The 17745-nt window shown below is 30.2% G+C and overlaps 1 protein-coding gene across 1 annotated transcript; it reads right to left on the bottom strand.

The window, feature by feature from the left end:
* Positions 1 to 457: 457 nt before the first annotated feature.
* Positions 458 to 856, bottom strand: LOC135961328 (uncharacterized). Its single transcript, XM_065512823.1, has one exon. The coding sequence runs from the start codon at positions 854 to 856 to the stop codon at positions 458 to 460; it is 399 nt and encodes a 132-aa protein (XP_065368895.1).
* Between the last annotated feature and the right edge of the window lie 16889 nt (positions 857 to 17745).

Here is a 17745-nt window from a genome sequence, read left to right as displayed (position 1 = left end):
ATCTTTAACCAAACAGTTTGTGTACATGGCTTAAAAGCACCAACCAACCAAAAACAGAACAAATTAGAAAGTATAGTTGGTCAAGACCGACCATATTAGGCCCTATAGCGGGTATATACATACATTAGAGTGACAATCAGTTGTATGGGTGCAGAATTTTGAAGGGTGCCGATTGAAATATTGTGACACTAGATCTAAAAGTTAATTGCTGAAAATTTGAGACAAATCGAACACGATTTTGGGACACGGCTCGAGTTCAAAGGTCAGATATATATAAAAAAGTTATACTAAAAGCGGACAATGTTAACCCTTAAATCGTGAAGGTCTATGGTAAAATTTTGCAATATTTGGAATTTCTAAATGAATGATAGCGAAATATTTTTGTTTTCTTCTTGGACCAGCACTCAGGGGATGATCCCTACTCAAGCAAATCATTTTTTGGAGCTAGGAAAATAGTTTATATGATGTTATATGATTTGAACTTTCCTACATTAAAAGGGACAGGAAATACTTCGACAGGAAGCTTATTCCACATACGGACGGTACGGCTGAAAAACGAATTTTCTCTGTAGTGTGTTGTGCGATTCACTGACCAATCGACCACGAATGGATGAGCCCCCGCTGATAAATGCGTATTTCTTGAGAAACTACGGGTATCGGGAACAAGTTCCGTAATTTCATTGTAGTATCGATAGAACAGTGAAACACAACCCACATTGCGACGATGCTCCAGATAATCAATAGAGTTGGATACCGTATTGTCACCGATAAGTACCTTCGCCCTCTCCTGTACGCGGTCGAGTAACTCCAAAATAGACTTCGAAGCACCGAACCATACATGAGAATTGTATTCCATTTTAGGTCGGATATAAGTGGTGTAAATAGTAAGGAGATCAATAAGATAAGGCACTTGAATGCTTTTTTCGACACTTGAAAAATGTGCTTTACACCACCCATAGAAACAGATGAAGCAACATGATCTGTCATGCATTTGTGTGTTAACATACAACATTGAGTCTTACGTTTATTAAAATCGACTCTGTTCGTACAACCCCATTCAGAGATTGTCACAAGATCTTGGTTAAGTGTATCATTCATGTTTTGCCTCATTGCTCCAATCTCCGAAAGGCTTGGCCTATAGCTAAATGAATATGAATGGCAAATGTTGCTGTCATCCGCAAAATAATAGATAGGGTTGGACGTTTGACTTAGAAGGTCACTTAGAAAAATAAGAAATAGAGTAGGAGTAAGAACGGAGCCTTGCGGTACACCTGAATTAATCTTGAACTCATTTGATGAGATCCCATCTACAAAAACTCGTATAGTGCGATCTCGGAGAAAGCTCGATATAAATCGAGAGAAGTCGTTACCGACACCAAAAGCAATAAGACTTTGAAGCACCGGCCCATACATGGGAGTTGTATTTCAGTTTCGGTCGGATATATGTAGGTGGTATAAATAGTGAGAAGATCAGATGGAGTGAAGTAATTCCTACACTTGAATGCTTCTTTCGACACATGATAAATGTGTTTAGACCAGCGGACATCACATTGTATTCTCATGAACAGAACATCGAGAGTGTCTGATTCTACAATATTTATACCACCCATAAATATAGATGAAGCGGCATGGTCTGTCGTTCGTTTATGTGTCAACATGCTACATTGAGTCTTGCGAGCGTTGAAAGCGAACCTATTCTCACGACCCCGTCAGAAGGTCCCGATTAATGGAATCATTCATATTTTGCCTCATTGCCCCAATCTCCACAGGCATGGTCTGCAACTGAATGTATATGTGTGATGCATTTTGTTTCCAGGGGTATGCTTAGGTTCTTCAAAGGTCTGCTTCATTTGAAATCTTTACCACAGAGCTGTGTTTGATCTTTGGAATATGTTACTTTCTTTTGGAAAGTGGATAGAGTGTGGAAGAAAAGGTGGTGAAAGGAGGAGAAAAGCTTTTTTAATTGACAACTCTACAATTGCGCGATAATTTTGTTATTAGTGCAGGTTGCAGCGCCTCTGGTGGTGAGATGGCGCATTAGTCAAGCCAACAACCTTTATTTATTTTACTTCGGTGGCGTATTAATTGCCTGAGTGTTACTTCTCTTTTTAAAAAAAAATATGTTGCCTAATGGGCGAAGCTTCTAATAGAGAATTCGACGAGATAAACGTTTCGGCTCGCGGTCGGCTACTACGGAATTAACCTACGTTAGTAATACGAAGTAAGAATTTAGGTCTCGTCTAATTATGCTTTGTTACACGGGCGCAAAGTATAAGTAGATCGGGACTTCGGTTCTAGCTTCCATGTTCATGTTTTTCTTATTTGTCTTATATTACTCACATAAACTGTTTGGGAATTAATGACAAAAAATGGGATTCACATAAACTGTTTGGGAATTATTGACAAAAATATATTGTATTAGTATAATTATATTATGTTGATGTATTGATTTTTGTAACTGCACGTTACAATGAATGGCAAATTTTCCTGTCATCTGCAAATCAATATATAGGGTTGGTAGTTTGACGTAGAAGATCATTTAGAAAAAAATAAGAAATATCCCAGAATTTATCTTGATCTCTTTCGATGAGATCTCATCTATAACAACTCGTATAGTGCGAATTCTGAGAAAGCTCGATATAAATCGAGAGAAGTTAATACCGACACCAAAAATAAGTTTTGCTAGAATCACACCATGCCATACTCTATAAAATGCCTTGGAAATATCTACAGCCACCACTTTACTTTCACCATTTTCCTGATAGGAAGGCTAGCAAGTCTCCCCTAGCGAGTCCTCTACGAAAGCCATACTGCCGGTCGCTTTGTTGGATTCTAAATATATCACAAGATGGTAGTTAAGTTAAACAAGAATTAAATGCAATCAAAACACAACTTGCAAAGCTAAATCAGCTGGATGAGTTACAAACAACAATGCATTTTATGTCAACAAAATTCGATGACATACTCAAAGGCATTAATGAAAACAAAAGAAAAATAGAAGCTGTACAAAAAGAAAATAAAAACTTAAAAAAAGAAATAGCTGATTTAAAAACTTCTGTTAAAATGCTCAACGACCAAAGAGTTAGAAATGATTGTATAATAAATGGTTTGGAATGTAAAGAAGATGCGGATGCTGTAGAAACATTAATGGAATTTTTGGAAGATTATGATATAAAGGTAGAGGCTAATAACATAGATGAAGCGTTTTTCTTGAAAAATAAAAAAGAATATAATAACTCTGAAAGTAACAGATCCAATAAGAAGAAGCAAACTATGATCGTTAAATTTAACAACAAAAGAACTAAACAAATGGTTATGTCAGTAAAATCTAAACTAAGAGAAAAAGAAAATAAATCTATATTTATTAATGATTTTTTAAGCAGAGAAACACTTTCTTTGCTTAACCATGCCAAGAGCCTGCAAAAAGTTGGATATCGCCGTGTTTATAGTTTAGCTGGTCGTGTTTATGTTAAAAGAAGTGAATTGTCAAAACCGAAACTTATAAAAACTTTTGAGGAAGTAGATAATATATTGCTGGAAGCAACAACAAATAGCACTCGAAGGTCTCTGCGTCGTGAGAATCCTATTGTAGATGATGATGATAATGATGATGATGAAGTTCACTCACCCTTTTTGTCACCTGCTTAAATATTTACTTATTTTTGTTTTTAATATAGTACATTTTAATACATAAAACTCAATATAATGAATTTAAACAAATACTTTTTTTCAATTTTGTCTTATGTGACATTTTTAAAAACTCAAAGTAAATCTTATTTTTCTATATTTTCTGTAAATGTTAGAAGCATTTCCTCCATTACAAAATTTAATAAATTTAAATCTAAAATTTCTTTATTACCTAAACTACCAGATATTATTTGTATCCAAGAAACATGGTTTGATAGTAAACTGGTACAATTTTACAAAATTCCGGGGTATAATACAATTCATTGCTGCAGATCTGATTGTTATGGTGGTACGTCAATATATATTCGAGATGGCATATTATTTTCTGTTGAAACCTGTGAGAGTAAAGATTTTATTGATACTATTGTACTCAATATACCAAGACAAAACGTAACAAAAAAACCTATAAAGCTAATATCTTTTTATAGATCACCAAAATGTAACACTGATAAATTCTTTGAATATATTGAAAATTGTCTTACAAGTATGGCTCCAAATCCTTGTATATTTGTTGGCGACACTAATGTTGATTTTATAAATAATCCTCTGGCACATGATTTGAATGACCTTTTTCGATGTTATGATTTCAGAAACTGTCATACTCTTATTACTCGGCCTAGCAGTGGGACCTCATTAGATAATGTGTTTTGCAATATTGAAATTGAACTTAAAGTTAATTCTGTAGAATGGACATTATCAGATCATAACCTTATAAATATTATAATTGACTCTGCAGCTAATACAACTGATTTTGTAGACATTGTTCGTTATCATTATAATTATGAACTTATTAAAGAAAATCTAAATCGCACTCTGATGGTTTCAAGCTTTACTTATAATCCCAATATTGACATGAATTATTTAATAGAGTCTATAAAAAATGCTGCTACTAGTTCAACAGTTGTAACCAGAACGAGAAAAGACTTAAAACTCGAATTAACACCATGGATAAATGCTAATTTACAATCTCTTATGGAATACAAAAGGAAACTATTAAAAAAAAGAAAAAAAGCAAAGAATAAAGATGATTTTGATAACTGCATTAAGAGAATCAGCAAAATATTAAAAATAGCAATTAAAAAGTGTATGATTAATTATTACCATGATAATATAAATAATACCCGTGATAATCCACGAAAATGTTGGCAATTTATAAATAAAACTCTAGGAAGAAGTTCAAGATCTGGCATTACTGTGAAGAATAATGAAAATCAAATAATTGAAAATGATCACGACAAAGCCGAAATTTTAAATCAACATTTCTTGAAATCTGTGGAAATTTTAAATAATGGAATTATATACAACTCTACAGATCATTGTAATGTGTTTCGATCTTTAAGATATAATCGTAATAAATTTATTTTACATCATACAAATGAAAATGAAGTTTATGATTTACTTACGCATTTGGATATTAATAAAACTCCAGGAAGTGATGGTATAACATCCAAGTGTATTTTTGAATGTAAAGAATTTGTGACACCGTTATTAACAAAAATTTTTAACTCATGTATGAGTCATTCAATATATCCCGACAGTCTTAAAATTCACAGAATTATTCCTATCCCTAAGGAAGTTCTTGGGAATACACTAGACAAATTTAGACCTGTTGCAGTTTTATCTGTTATTGATAATATATTTGAAAAGATTTTGCACAATCAACTATCAATGTTTTTGGAGAAAGAAGATTTAATATATCCTAGTCAATATGGCTTTCGAAAGGGTTGTGGTACAGATGAAGCAGTGGTGAATGTGGTCAATTATATTTGTGATGGTTTGGATAGAGGCTTTAGAGGAGTTGGTGCTATTTTTTATGATTTTTCCAAAGCTTTTGATCTTGTAAATCATTCAATAATAGCTGAAAAATTAAAATTTTATGGTGTAAGAGACAGGGAATTGGAATTTTTTAAAAGTTATTTGCAAAACCGCAAGCAGTATGTGCAAATTAATAAAAGCATAAGTTCAATGGCTAATGTCGAATATGGAGTTCCTCAAGGAAGTGTGCTGGGGCCTTTATTGTTTAACATTTATGTTAATGACATCAACAATTTGGGGCTAAATGGAAAAATTATAATGTATGCTGATGATTTATGTCTACTATACCCATATAAGGAAAATTTAATTTTTAAAATATCTGCAGAAAGAGATGCATCATTAATTAAAGAATTTGCCAGAATAAATAAATTAGTGTTAAATCATAACAAAACAAAACTAGTACGTTTCAGACCCCAACCACATCGAATTTCTGGAGAAGATCCTTTGTTTATAGATGGAAAAGAAATCATTGAAGTCGACTCAATAAAGTTTTTGGGAATTATCCTGCAAAGTAATTTAACATGGAATCATCATATTAAATATGTTCGATCGAAAATATCTCCAGCACTTGGTATTCTTTTTAAACTAAGACATAAACTTGATGAAAAAACCAAATATATAATTTTTCAAGCTCTGGTTCAAAGTCATCTTAACTATATTACACTTGTTTATGGATTTAAAAAAAACGCTGATTTAAAGAGTTTACAAATTATACAAAATAAATTGTTAAAGGCTGTGTTTAATCTGCCGCAAATATATCCGACATTGCTGTTGTATAGGGATATTGCTAAAAAAGTCTTACCAATATATGGTATTTACAAACTGCAGCTATTGACTTATATTTATAAAATAATACATGGAATTGGACATCACACAATCAGATTTTCTATCAACCAGACTGTTTTTAATACAAGAAACAACTTGAATTTATGGATTTCTAGATGTCGTCTAGAAATCACAAAACAAAGAATTGAGTATATTGGTAGTTTAGAATACAATAATTTGCCTCAGTCTATAAAAAACTGTTCGTCAATATCGTTGTTTAAGAAAAAACTTAAAGATTTTTATTTAAATAATATTGAAATGCTTTTAATATAGTATAAATTATTAAATTTTCTAATGTAATATTATCTCTTTTTAAATTTTTTAAATCAGTTTTTGAAGCATTAATAATTTGTATATTGTAGCCAACGCTGTCTCAACAATGCCCTAGAGGCGCTGAGACCATATTAATGAAAATTGTAATTTTTTGAATTAATGAATAAAAACAAACAAAAAAAAAAAAAAAAAAAAACCATACTCTCCATAACTTTGGAAAGTACAGACCAAATTGCTCTTGGGCGATAATTTTCAGGATTGTTAGCCTCACCCTTCTTAGGAATTGGCGTTACATTACCAAGCTTCCAAAATACTGGAAATACGCCGGCACGGTATGAAGTGCTAAAAGGTTAGCTAATGGACGAGCACTGTTTCAAGATCAGTGCTGGTATGTCATCGGATCCAGGAGACTTATTTACGATAAGCCACAAATCACAGTGGCCCTCAAAGCCAATACAATTCTGGTCATCAGTCAAATTCAACCAGATTTACTAGACAGAGTAATGGAAAATTCGACATTACTGATGCGCACCACACAGCAAAGCCTCGGCGGATATTTGCACGAGGTTATATTCCATACATAATGACACTTACACTTTGTTTTATTTAAATTCAAAGATAGGAAGCTCTTAATGACACATACTTTATATGTTATACTTTGGGGCGTTACAAACATCACCACAAACTCATTATACCCTCCTCAACTATGGTCGTGTAGGGCATAAACAACATTTTATTTGTTGTAGTTTTAAAATGGGTTTCAACACCATAATATTTTGAAGCAAATTTAGCAGCGTTAAAACAAAACAATGGTGTCTATCCACGTTTAGAATTTAATTTCTCCTACTTTGTTCGAAAGGATGCTCTATAATTTGGTAAATTACCACTGCCACACACATGTGAGCGTTCGTATGTGTGTTTCTGTCAGTATGTAAATATGCTCCGGTAACCGCAAATACAAATTACGTTATTTGTTTGAATTTTCATTTACTTGGGGTAGCTGCTGGCTTGACACCAACTGGCGGCAGGCAGTTCATAAAAATTAGAGTGAGTATTTAACTAAAATATTCAAACAATTTTTCTTTTATGCTGAAATAACTTTAATTTCTAATATGAAGACTGGCAAAACTCATAGAAGCCTCTTTTCACAAAATTTTACAGGAGAAACAAATTACGTTCTAAAATCCTTTGTTTAAAGAGTTAACCGATGAACTTTCATTTCAATGGTAAATTCACAGCCTTAACTATTGAAAAATCGGTTTTTGTGTTATTTTTGTTGTGTGTCTCGGGCGGCCTTTTCTACGGCTTTGGGGGTTCAAGTCTATTGCATTTCTGGTGATGTGATCTTGAGGGCTTCGCATGGCATGTCCGATCCATCGCATGTTTGGACAAAAAAAAATCTAAAAGTTCATTTATTATATCGCACTTATTCGTGCAACAGTGTTAGATCAACTTCAGCTCAACAAAATGTGTCAAAAGTATTTCTAAATATAAATGATTTTAAAAATTCAGACTTTTTTTGGAGACAACGAAGCATATTTAAAAGTTTTTTTAATGAAATTGCTCGATAAAAGAAAATAATTTTTGTACTCCGTACTCATACTCCATTGGAATCGGTCTTGGAACAAACATTTATTTTAAAAAAACAGACTCTAATCAGTTAATTGTTAGTTTTTACAGCGTTACTTTTCCCAAAAGGCTTTAGAAAAACTAAACATATTATAAAATTAAAACTATAGAGTGAATGAGAATTACATACACTCAAGCTTTGTATGGGAGGGGGCCTGACAGGACACTGTCTCACAATTACAGTTCACTTGATAGAAAATAACTATATACTTGGTATGGTAGATACCAATCTACTGTTCTGATCCCACACATTTTTTATATCCTTTATACGATTTTACACAATTTGTATATAAAATTTGAACTTTGAAACTCGATAAAAGCTAATTTAGAACTTGGAACTATCATTTTATTTATTACCAAAGGCTTAACCAATTTGGACGGGGTAAGCTCCGCTACTATTAAACATTATTTTGTCTTCTCTAAGACATTATTTTAAAAATCTAATATTAATTATATAAATTAGCAGCTTTAAATTCTTAATTAAACGTATTTTTATTATAAATGTTATAGGGGAGAGTTTACATACAGAGTTTATTCACATTCACACTCCCGCTCCCTTAACATTCCCACAATTAAATATGGATACTTTTAATATGTGGCAAATAATAAGTTTGACTGTGTAAGTGTGTCGTCCTGGAGAAATCCTGGTAGATATACAGTATATATTTATTCTTGGTTGCTTGTTTTTTTCATAGATTTGTTTACATGGTTGTTTGTGGAATGTTTCAATTAATTCTTTTAAAGATTAATAGTTTTGCAGCGTAAAATATTATTTTGAAAATCCCACAAAATAGGCACAAACATACATAGTGTGTACTAGGGTGGCCCATATTTTTTGCACTTTTGCGGTACTCCAAAATTCTAAAATTGTTATCCTTCATCGAAAAATTATATGTTGAAAATTTTAGCAAAATCGGTTAACGTTTATGCAAATTTGGGTTGAAGTTGCGTATGTTGGGTCAGGGCAATGTCTGGATTATACGAATCAGTTGAGTTTGGTACAGGTTTCATGTGATGGTCTCGCAAGGACACTTTTGCTCCCACCAAATACAGAGCATTATCTTAGCGCCATGGATTTTGGCTTGGGTGTCAACTTTTCGGGTTATCATAATGGATAATTTTTCATCGCTAGTAATGATTCGATGAAAAAATGATTTTCTTTTATAGCGTTCAAGCAGCATTTCAGAGGAACAAAATCGTCTTTCAAGGTCTCTCAGCTTCGTATGGTACCCAATTTCCCTATATTTGAATGTATCCTGCTGCTTGCAAACGTTTTGAAATCGCTGACTGAGTAGCTCCCAATGATTTTTCAAGCTTTTGTTGAGTTTAACAACAATCCTCAAACTTTTTGACTGGCCTGGGTGATCTTTCTCTTCCGTGTCAAAATCAGCACGAACCATCTGTCTTCGGTGAGCAATTGTTGTACTTCAGCGGCACTTTTTTTCAAATTAAAGAAGTAAAGCAAAACTCGCATTGTTGGTACAAAATTCGACATTTTCGAAGCAAAAAAACGTTGTTGTTTACACTATAATATTCAATAACTAAGTGAGAATAAATGACAGATATGTACCTTTCAAAATTACATATAAGTTATTAAAAACAAAAACCGCGTTCTAAAGATACGCATATCATACACCAAGTCATACACCCACACAGAAAAAATTATGACTAAAATATTTTCAAACAAATGCATGTTTGAAATCAGATTTGTTTTTAATTATTTATTTTATTTGGTTTCATAAATATTTTAGTTGGTTTTAAATTTGATGGTTAACAATGCTAACAACTTTTTTTAATAATGAGAAACGTCTATTTGTTTTGTAAATATTTTAACATAATGTACTTAAAATCAAGCACGTTTTCATTTTGTGATACATTTTTATAATATTCAAAATAATAGACAACACTTGTACATAACAAAATATTTTCTTTATTAAAATTTTGTTTGAATTTTTTTATAAACTCAAACAATTTTTTAAATTATTGAAAAAATGTTTGTTTACTTTGAAACAAAAACAAATTTATAGTGAATTTTGACAAACAGCTGTAAAATAAAAATAAATTATACATACATATATTTTGAAAAACAATATTTACATATGTACACAATTTTTAAGTTTTGGTCGTCATGAAACAGACTAGGAGTTCAAGGGCTCAATAACTCCTCACGTTTCAAGATTGGTAAGTATGTATGAACTTAAAATTCTTTATTATATCATTGTTAAACATTCCGGTATAATTGCAGACGTTGTTAGCTTCCTATGACAGAAATTTGGGAGAATACGACATAATTGGTAAGACGATTGATTTTCATTAAGATGAATGTGAAAACTGGTTTATCTTCCCACAGGTGAACAATATCCATATAACTTGGATTCCCGTTTGCTGGATAGTCCGTAAGTGGGAGAAACTAGTTCATATTTTATATGACAGTATTTTCTATAGAAAATATTGTGTATAACAGTATTTTCTTTAGAAACTATTATATATAACAGTATTTTCTTTAGAAAATATTGTATATAACAGTATTTTCTTTAGAAAATATTGTGTATAACAGTATTTTTATATAGAAAATATTGTCTATAGCAGTATTTTATATAGAAAATATTGTGTATAATAGTATTTTCTTTAGAAAATATTGTGTATAAAGTATTTTCTTTATAAACTATTGTGTATAAAGTATTTTCTTTATAAACTATTGTGTATAACAGTGTTTTTCTATAGAAAATATTGTGTATAACAGTATTTTATATAGAAAATATTGTGTATAACAGTATTTTCTTTAGAAACTATTGTGTAAAACAGTATTTTCTTTAGAAAATATTGTGTATATCAGTAGTTTATATAGAAAATATTGTTTATAATATTATAATATATAATTAAAATATTTATTGATTTTGAATTTAAATGTTATTAATATTTTAATTGATTTAATAAAAAATATTGTTTGAATATCTCGTCAAAACCAATTATTTGTTTCTATGGTTTTATTAAAAATATTGTTTGATTTTATGTGGAATTTCATATAAATGTTTCATTGATAGTTAAAATATTTTAATAAGAAAAAAAATTTTTTTTTTTCAATAAAATATTTACAAATTTTGTTGTTTGATTTTGTGATTTTTGTGATAGGTCCCATTTCAATAAAATATTCAATTGACTTTATGAATTTTGTGATTGGATTTGAATTTTTGTTTTTTCTGTGCAGTATTTAACGAATTTTAGAAAAATATATTTCTCACATCTTCGTCCTACCTCAAACATTTCTAATGAACTAGTTTGTATTTGGAAATTTCATACGACCTATATTTCAATGAAAATTTAATGATTTGGACAATAAAGAAGTGGCCACTTAAAATCGGTGCGGATTAAAGCGAGCATAACTTTTAAATATATAATTCTGATGTAATTGTTTTTAAATTTCTGAAAAGCTTAACCCTTCAAACTGCAGTTGCGGATTGCCTGCCAAATTAATATTTTTGTTCAATTTTACGTATTCATATTTAAAGGCCACACAACCTCGAGCTGCCAAGATGTAAAATTTTTGACCTGATATCTGCCGAAAATCAGATTTCAACCCTACAAAGTCGGATTTTCTAGATATTTGTGCACAATTTTATCTCAAGCTTCTTTTTCCATTTTGTCTACACTTTTTAAAACTAAACATAATGATTTGAAATTCATTGTGGAATAACGGTAGATTTGTTGTTAAAAACATATGTAAATCTTTTTCCATTTTGATGACAGGGGGCGTTGTTATGATTACTACAGTGCATACCGATTTTAAGTGATTTCAAATCCCCCAATTTCAAATCGGTCAACTCGGTCTCTACGCTAACCCATAATATGTACAACCCACAGTAGGTAATTTTACCCAATATCTTGGCCTAAAATAATTTTTTGGACTAACAATTATAATGTTTTTGTTAATGGCGTTTGATTAAGAATAAATCAAAGCAAATAAATAACTGCATATTTGGTTTTTGTAAAAAAACAAATATCAGCTGATTTATGGGCAGTCGAAGTAGACATTTGCAAGCAACGTGCAAAGTGTAGTACAAAAAGTCTAATTGTGATATGAATTAAAACGTTCTTTTATCAGAAATCGTGCATAATACGGTAAAGAGAGGAGATAGTAAGTAATTAAAAAAAATATATATTTTGGTGGACGTTATTGCTTTTGTTAACAAAACGTGTAATTCTAACTTAACCTCAAATTAATGACTTTTTCCATAAATATAAACTTTGCACAAGCTTTTGATAATGATAATGGCCGTGGACTGCCGTGTTTTACATTGATGAAAAGTGTTAATAAAATAATTCATTTCGGTTTTTTCAGTTTTTGATTTATATCATTTTCTTTCAACAGCCTCAGCTTAAAATATAGCGAACTTTCTAATGTGAAAAAAATAATAAGAAAAAAATCTATGCTTTTTACAATTTTATTATCAGTGAAATTTATTTAAATAATGTTTCGAAACAAGATTTAGCTTCGTTAAAGCAAAATATACAAATATTTAGTAAAAAATGGTCGTTAAGGTGGCACAAGGCTCACGGAAAATTAACAACTTTTTCAAGAAAGATTTTGTGTGAATGGCTTATACGCCATTTTGTTAGCCCATTGCATATTTTCATCGTGCCGTATTTAAAAAAATAAAAAATTTAGTTAGTTTTCGAGATATTCAGTATTTTAATTTTTTTCATAAGATGGCAACCCTAAAAATATTCACTATTACAAAAATCAAAAAACCCAGCTATACGTGCTCATGAAAAACTCCTAAATTCCAAATTTCAGGCATATCGGTCCAAAACTTTGGTTGAAATTAATTATGGCCAAAAAAGTAGGTCAAAATACATACTGTGCAACCGTTACAATATCATTTTTAATCCTCATGTTTATTAGAATTGAAAATTTCGTTAAAATTTTATTTTTTAAATGTAAAATTTGGGATTTGAGATACATATGCATGCAATTTTATGATTTTTTTTGGTATCAAAATGTAAATGGGTTATCGATGTCAGAACATTTGTATATTTTTTTTCTATAAACATCTATGGGTAAATGAAATAGAAAAACTATTTTGATTTTTTGCACACAAACTGCAACTAAAATTTTCTATCTCTAAACGTTATCCGATTTTGCTCAAATATTAAGCAGATAATTTTTAGAGAACGGAGAACAATTTTAGAGCTTGGCAGCAAAAGTGCTAAATAAGGCCAACCTAATATGCACACATTTACCCATACTTCAAAAATATTTACTCACACGCATATGATTACAATACATACTCCTACATACATCTGTATGTGCGTATGTATAATTTGCGATGGCATTTCCGTTTATTGTATTTAGATGGCAGCAGGCACATTTGCACTTTTGCCTTTTCAACTTTCAGATAATAATTTCATTTTCTAGCTGTTGTTGTTGTTTTTACATAATTTTCGTCTGCTTTAGTTTATTTGGAACTTGGGGAATTTTCTCATTTGTTGCTTTGTGCTTTTGTGTATTTGTGTCTGTAACAATCATAGAAAATCTTGCCACTCTCTCCTGCTAAATTAACGTACACACATGCATACAGACATACCACATATGTATGTATGTGTATTTGTGTTGTATTGAACATTTTAATTCGTTTTCTTATTTTCTACCCGCATTATATTCCAAGTGTTTTAGTATTCAAGCAGATCAGGGGTATTTTGTATAAAACAAAATAAAAACAACCGATTCATAGCAATTTTCATTAAATGTTTATTCTATTTCTTCTTTGGTTTACTTAAAGAATTTTCGGTTTAATTTGTTTGGCTGGAATGTCTTTTACGTTTTGTGTTGGGAAATATTCTGTGGCCAAGTTTTAATCACTTTTTCATGCGAAATAATCTTAAAGTTATTGGCAATTACACTGAAAGTAATTCGATTTAAAAGTGTAATATGTTAAAAGTGGACGTTTAGCATTTGTTTCCATTTTATAAGCAGGTTTTCATAAGCACAATACATATTAAGATAAAATTGCTATCCAAATAAAATTTAGTACAAATAAATTTACAAAAATGTTGTCATTTTTCGGTCCATAATTTGTCATAGCTTCCATATAAGGCCAATTCCGAAAATTACTCTTGAACATTTTATTTTAAAATTTTAAATAAAAACGAGTAAGAGAGCTATATTCGGCTGTGCCGAATCTTATATACCCTTCACCAAATTATACTTCAAAATAAAAATTTTAAATCTTTTTAGGTGAACAATATTCTTTTGTTTTTTCATTTTTTGGAAAACAAATTTTTTCGAACTGTTTTTGTAAAATTGAAAATTTGTTTTTTTTGGTTTTTTAAATTTTTTATACCCTCCACCACCATAAGTGGTGAATTAGGGTATATATTAGGGTGGGTCGATTTTTTTTCACAAAAAATCGTATAGCAGAAACGCAATGTATGGAAAATTCTAAGAAATTTTCCCCAAGAAACCATAGGTCTAAAATCAAATCCTATCTTGAGCATTTCGCTAATACAATCAAAAACTCTGGTAAAAATTATAGGAATCTGCCCAGATTTCTCCTAGCCCCCATACGAATTTCTTCCCGAAATATGGTTCTATGGTCTGTAAATGCATACCAAATTGCAGTATCCACTCAAAATTCAGGAAAAATAAGTTTGTGCTTAAAAAAACCACAACACCAAATTTTTTGTGGATCGGCCCATATTTGACCATAGCCCCCATATAATGTTCACTTCCGAAAATCACTTAAATAATCACAAATGTATTATAAATATCGCTATTAAGTTTAAATTCGTCATAAATAGTTCCTATATATACCAAAATCGATTTAACTAATTCTATGAAGATCGGCCAATAATTGTTTATAGCTCCCATATAAGGACCACTTCCGAAAAATACATTAACCTACATAAATATCTGAAAAATATGAATATCAAAACTAAATTTTATACAAATCTCTAATTTATATTTAGAAATCATATTACAGGATTTTGTGAATATCGGTCCATATTTGACCATAGCTCCCATAGAAGATCCACTTCTGAATATGAGTTAAGTACTCATAAATCTCTTATAAATCATAAATTTCTTACAAATATAGTTATCAGGTTGAAATTCGAAACAAATTTGTTCAATATATGTATACAAAAATCGATGAACCAAATGTTACGATGATAGGCCCATAATTGGTCATAACCTCCATATAAGAACCTCTTCCGGAAAACACATTAACCTGTACAAATATCCAAAATAATCTGTACTGAACCAAAATTTTGCACCGATCAATAATTTGTATCCAAGAATCGTACTACAAGATTTTCTAAATATTGATCCATAATTCGTCATAGCTCCCATATAAGTTCCACTCTTATTAATGGTGTTGTTTATATGAAATTGTACAAAAATTGCACTCAAATATTTAGGCCCATAATAGATCATAGCTTCCATATATTGAACCAAAATAGTACACAGATCAGTAATTTTTAAAATCATACTACTGAATTTTGTGAATGTCGGTCCATATTTGGCAACAGCTCCCATATAGATACATAAAAATCACGTTAAAATATTTTATGACAATCGACTCATAATAGGTCATATCTCCCAATAAGTCCCACAACCCAATATCTTAAAATTTGTCTAAATATATTTGTATACCGTTTATTATACTCTGTTTCTTCAGTTGAGGTTAAAAAAGAAAAATGTTGATCCAAACGTATTAACTTATTATTAAGTATATAATTTGTTAAATTTCATACGTTCTAAAGGTATTTATAGACGGCAATACTGAGTATTCAGAATTTTCCAATTGTATTTCAGAATTTTCTATTTGTATTTCAGAAATATCCATTGGTATTGCTATTAGAATTTTCTGAAATACAAATGGATATTTCTGAAATACAATTGGAAAATTCTGAAATACAATTGGAAACTTTTTAAGTATAAAATAAAAATTCTGAAATACAAATGGAAATTTCTGAAATACAATTGGAAAATTCTGAAATACAATTGGAAATTTCTGAAATACAATTAGAAATTTCTGAAATATAAATGGAAAATTCTGAAATACAATTAGAAATTTCTGAAATATAAATGGAATTTTCTGAAATATAATTAGAAATTTCTGAAATTCAATTGGAAATTTCTGAAATACAATTAGAAACTTCTGAAATACAATTGGAAATGGTGTAGTCTTACTAACAATTGTTATATTATTTCAGTTGTTATACCATCATATTTAGGTGGAGGATATTTAAGATTCGGCACGGTCGAATATAGTACTCCTACTAGTTTTTTTTTTTAAATTTAGCGAAAAAAAAAAATTTGGTGAAAAAAAAAAAATTCGGGTTAAAAAATATATTTTCGATTTTGACCCATTACTATGGTCTTATATACGTCGTTGCAAAGGTATTTGAAATATCTATCATTAGATATCCATATTGTCTATATTAATGACTTAGTAATCCAGATATATGTATTTGTCCTTATATCTCAGCCATTTGTGGACCGATTTTCTCGAAGAATTCCGGAGATATTGATGTATGAATTGTGTATGTAAGTTATTTGAGGGCTTCGGAAAGTTGATTTCATGTAATTGGACCCAGTATAACAAAAATAAAATTTTCTTGAGTATACTTGTTACGATTGATTAATATTAATCATACGCTGACATGGTTCCTGAGAAAAAGTATGTAATCTGGTAACTGTGAAAATTAATTTTAAATTATTTTTTTTTTTATTTTACAACTCATGATATGTATTTGTCTATATTTAAATTTTACATTTTGCGCAAAAATGTGAATTGATGTAGAAAATAAAAAAATATGACAGTTTTTTTTTTCAGTGCACTCAGAAAATCTTGGCTACAATTTCTACACAATTCAAGAAAACAATTTTAAATTGTGATTTAATGTTGATTTATAGTCTGGAGAATTGTTTCACATAATAAATTGTGCCAAAAATAAAAAAACAACAACAAGAACATTTGCATTAAAATTGTTTACTAATATTTTCAATTTATACCCTACACCTAGGTCACAAAGTATTCAGAGATGACAATATTGACGTTTCAAAAAAAACCAAAATCAGTTTCCTAGAACAGCTCTCATGGAAAGAGAAAGATATATGTATATAGTCGACCTAGAATCACTTTGTTGAATTTATCTATCAACCTTCAGCCTAACCATCAAACTTATGGTCGCAATTTTTTGTCAATTCTATAAAATTTGATATACAATGAATAACTTTTGGTCCAAAGACCAACTAGAAATAATAATTTGAAAGTAAATTTTTAATTAGGTTCATTTTATTATAATTTATTTGTAATAATTCAAAGAATATCACTGAATACTAAAATTTAGACAATTGGCAAATTGGAATGCATTTTCTACCCTGCCAAGGGCGTCATCAACAATCTTCATTGTCAAGGTCTTATTGTAAATTTCATCTATTTAACTTACTATTATTAGGAATTAGAATATGGGAAGCCAAATTCAATTATTTGTAAATTAGACGAAATTTCA

Source organism: Calliphora vicina, chromosome 5, assembly GCF_958450345.1.
Source record: "Calliphora vicina chromosome 5, idCalVici1.1, whole genome shotgun sequence".
Taxonomy (NCBI): Eukaryota; Metazoa; Arthropoda; class Insecta; order Diptera; family Calliphoridae; genus Calliphora; species Calliphora vicina.
The sequence above is the reverse complement of the archived record's forward strand: the minus strand, read 5'-3'. Positions and strand labels throughout refer to the sequence as shown.

What these genes read in the sequence shown, in the direction of transcription:
- LOC135961328 (XM_065512823.1), bottom strand. Translation starts at nt 856, where the DNA reads ATGGAATACAATTCTCATGTATGGTTCGGTGCTTCGAAGTCTATTTTG.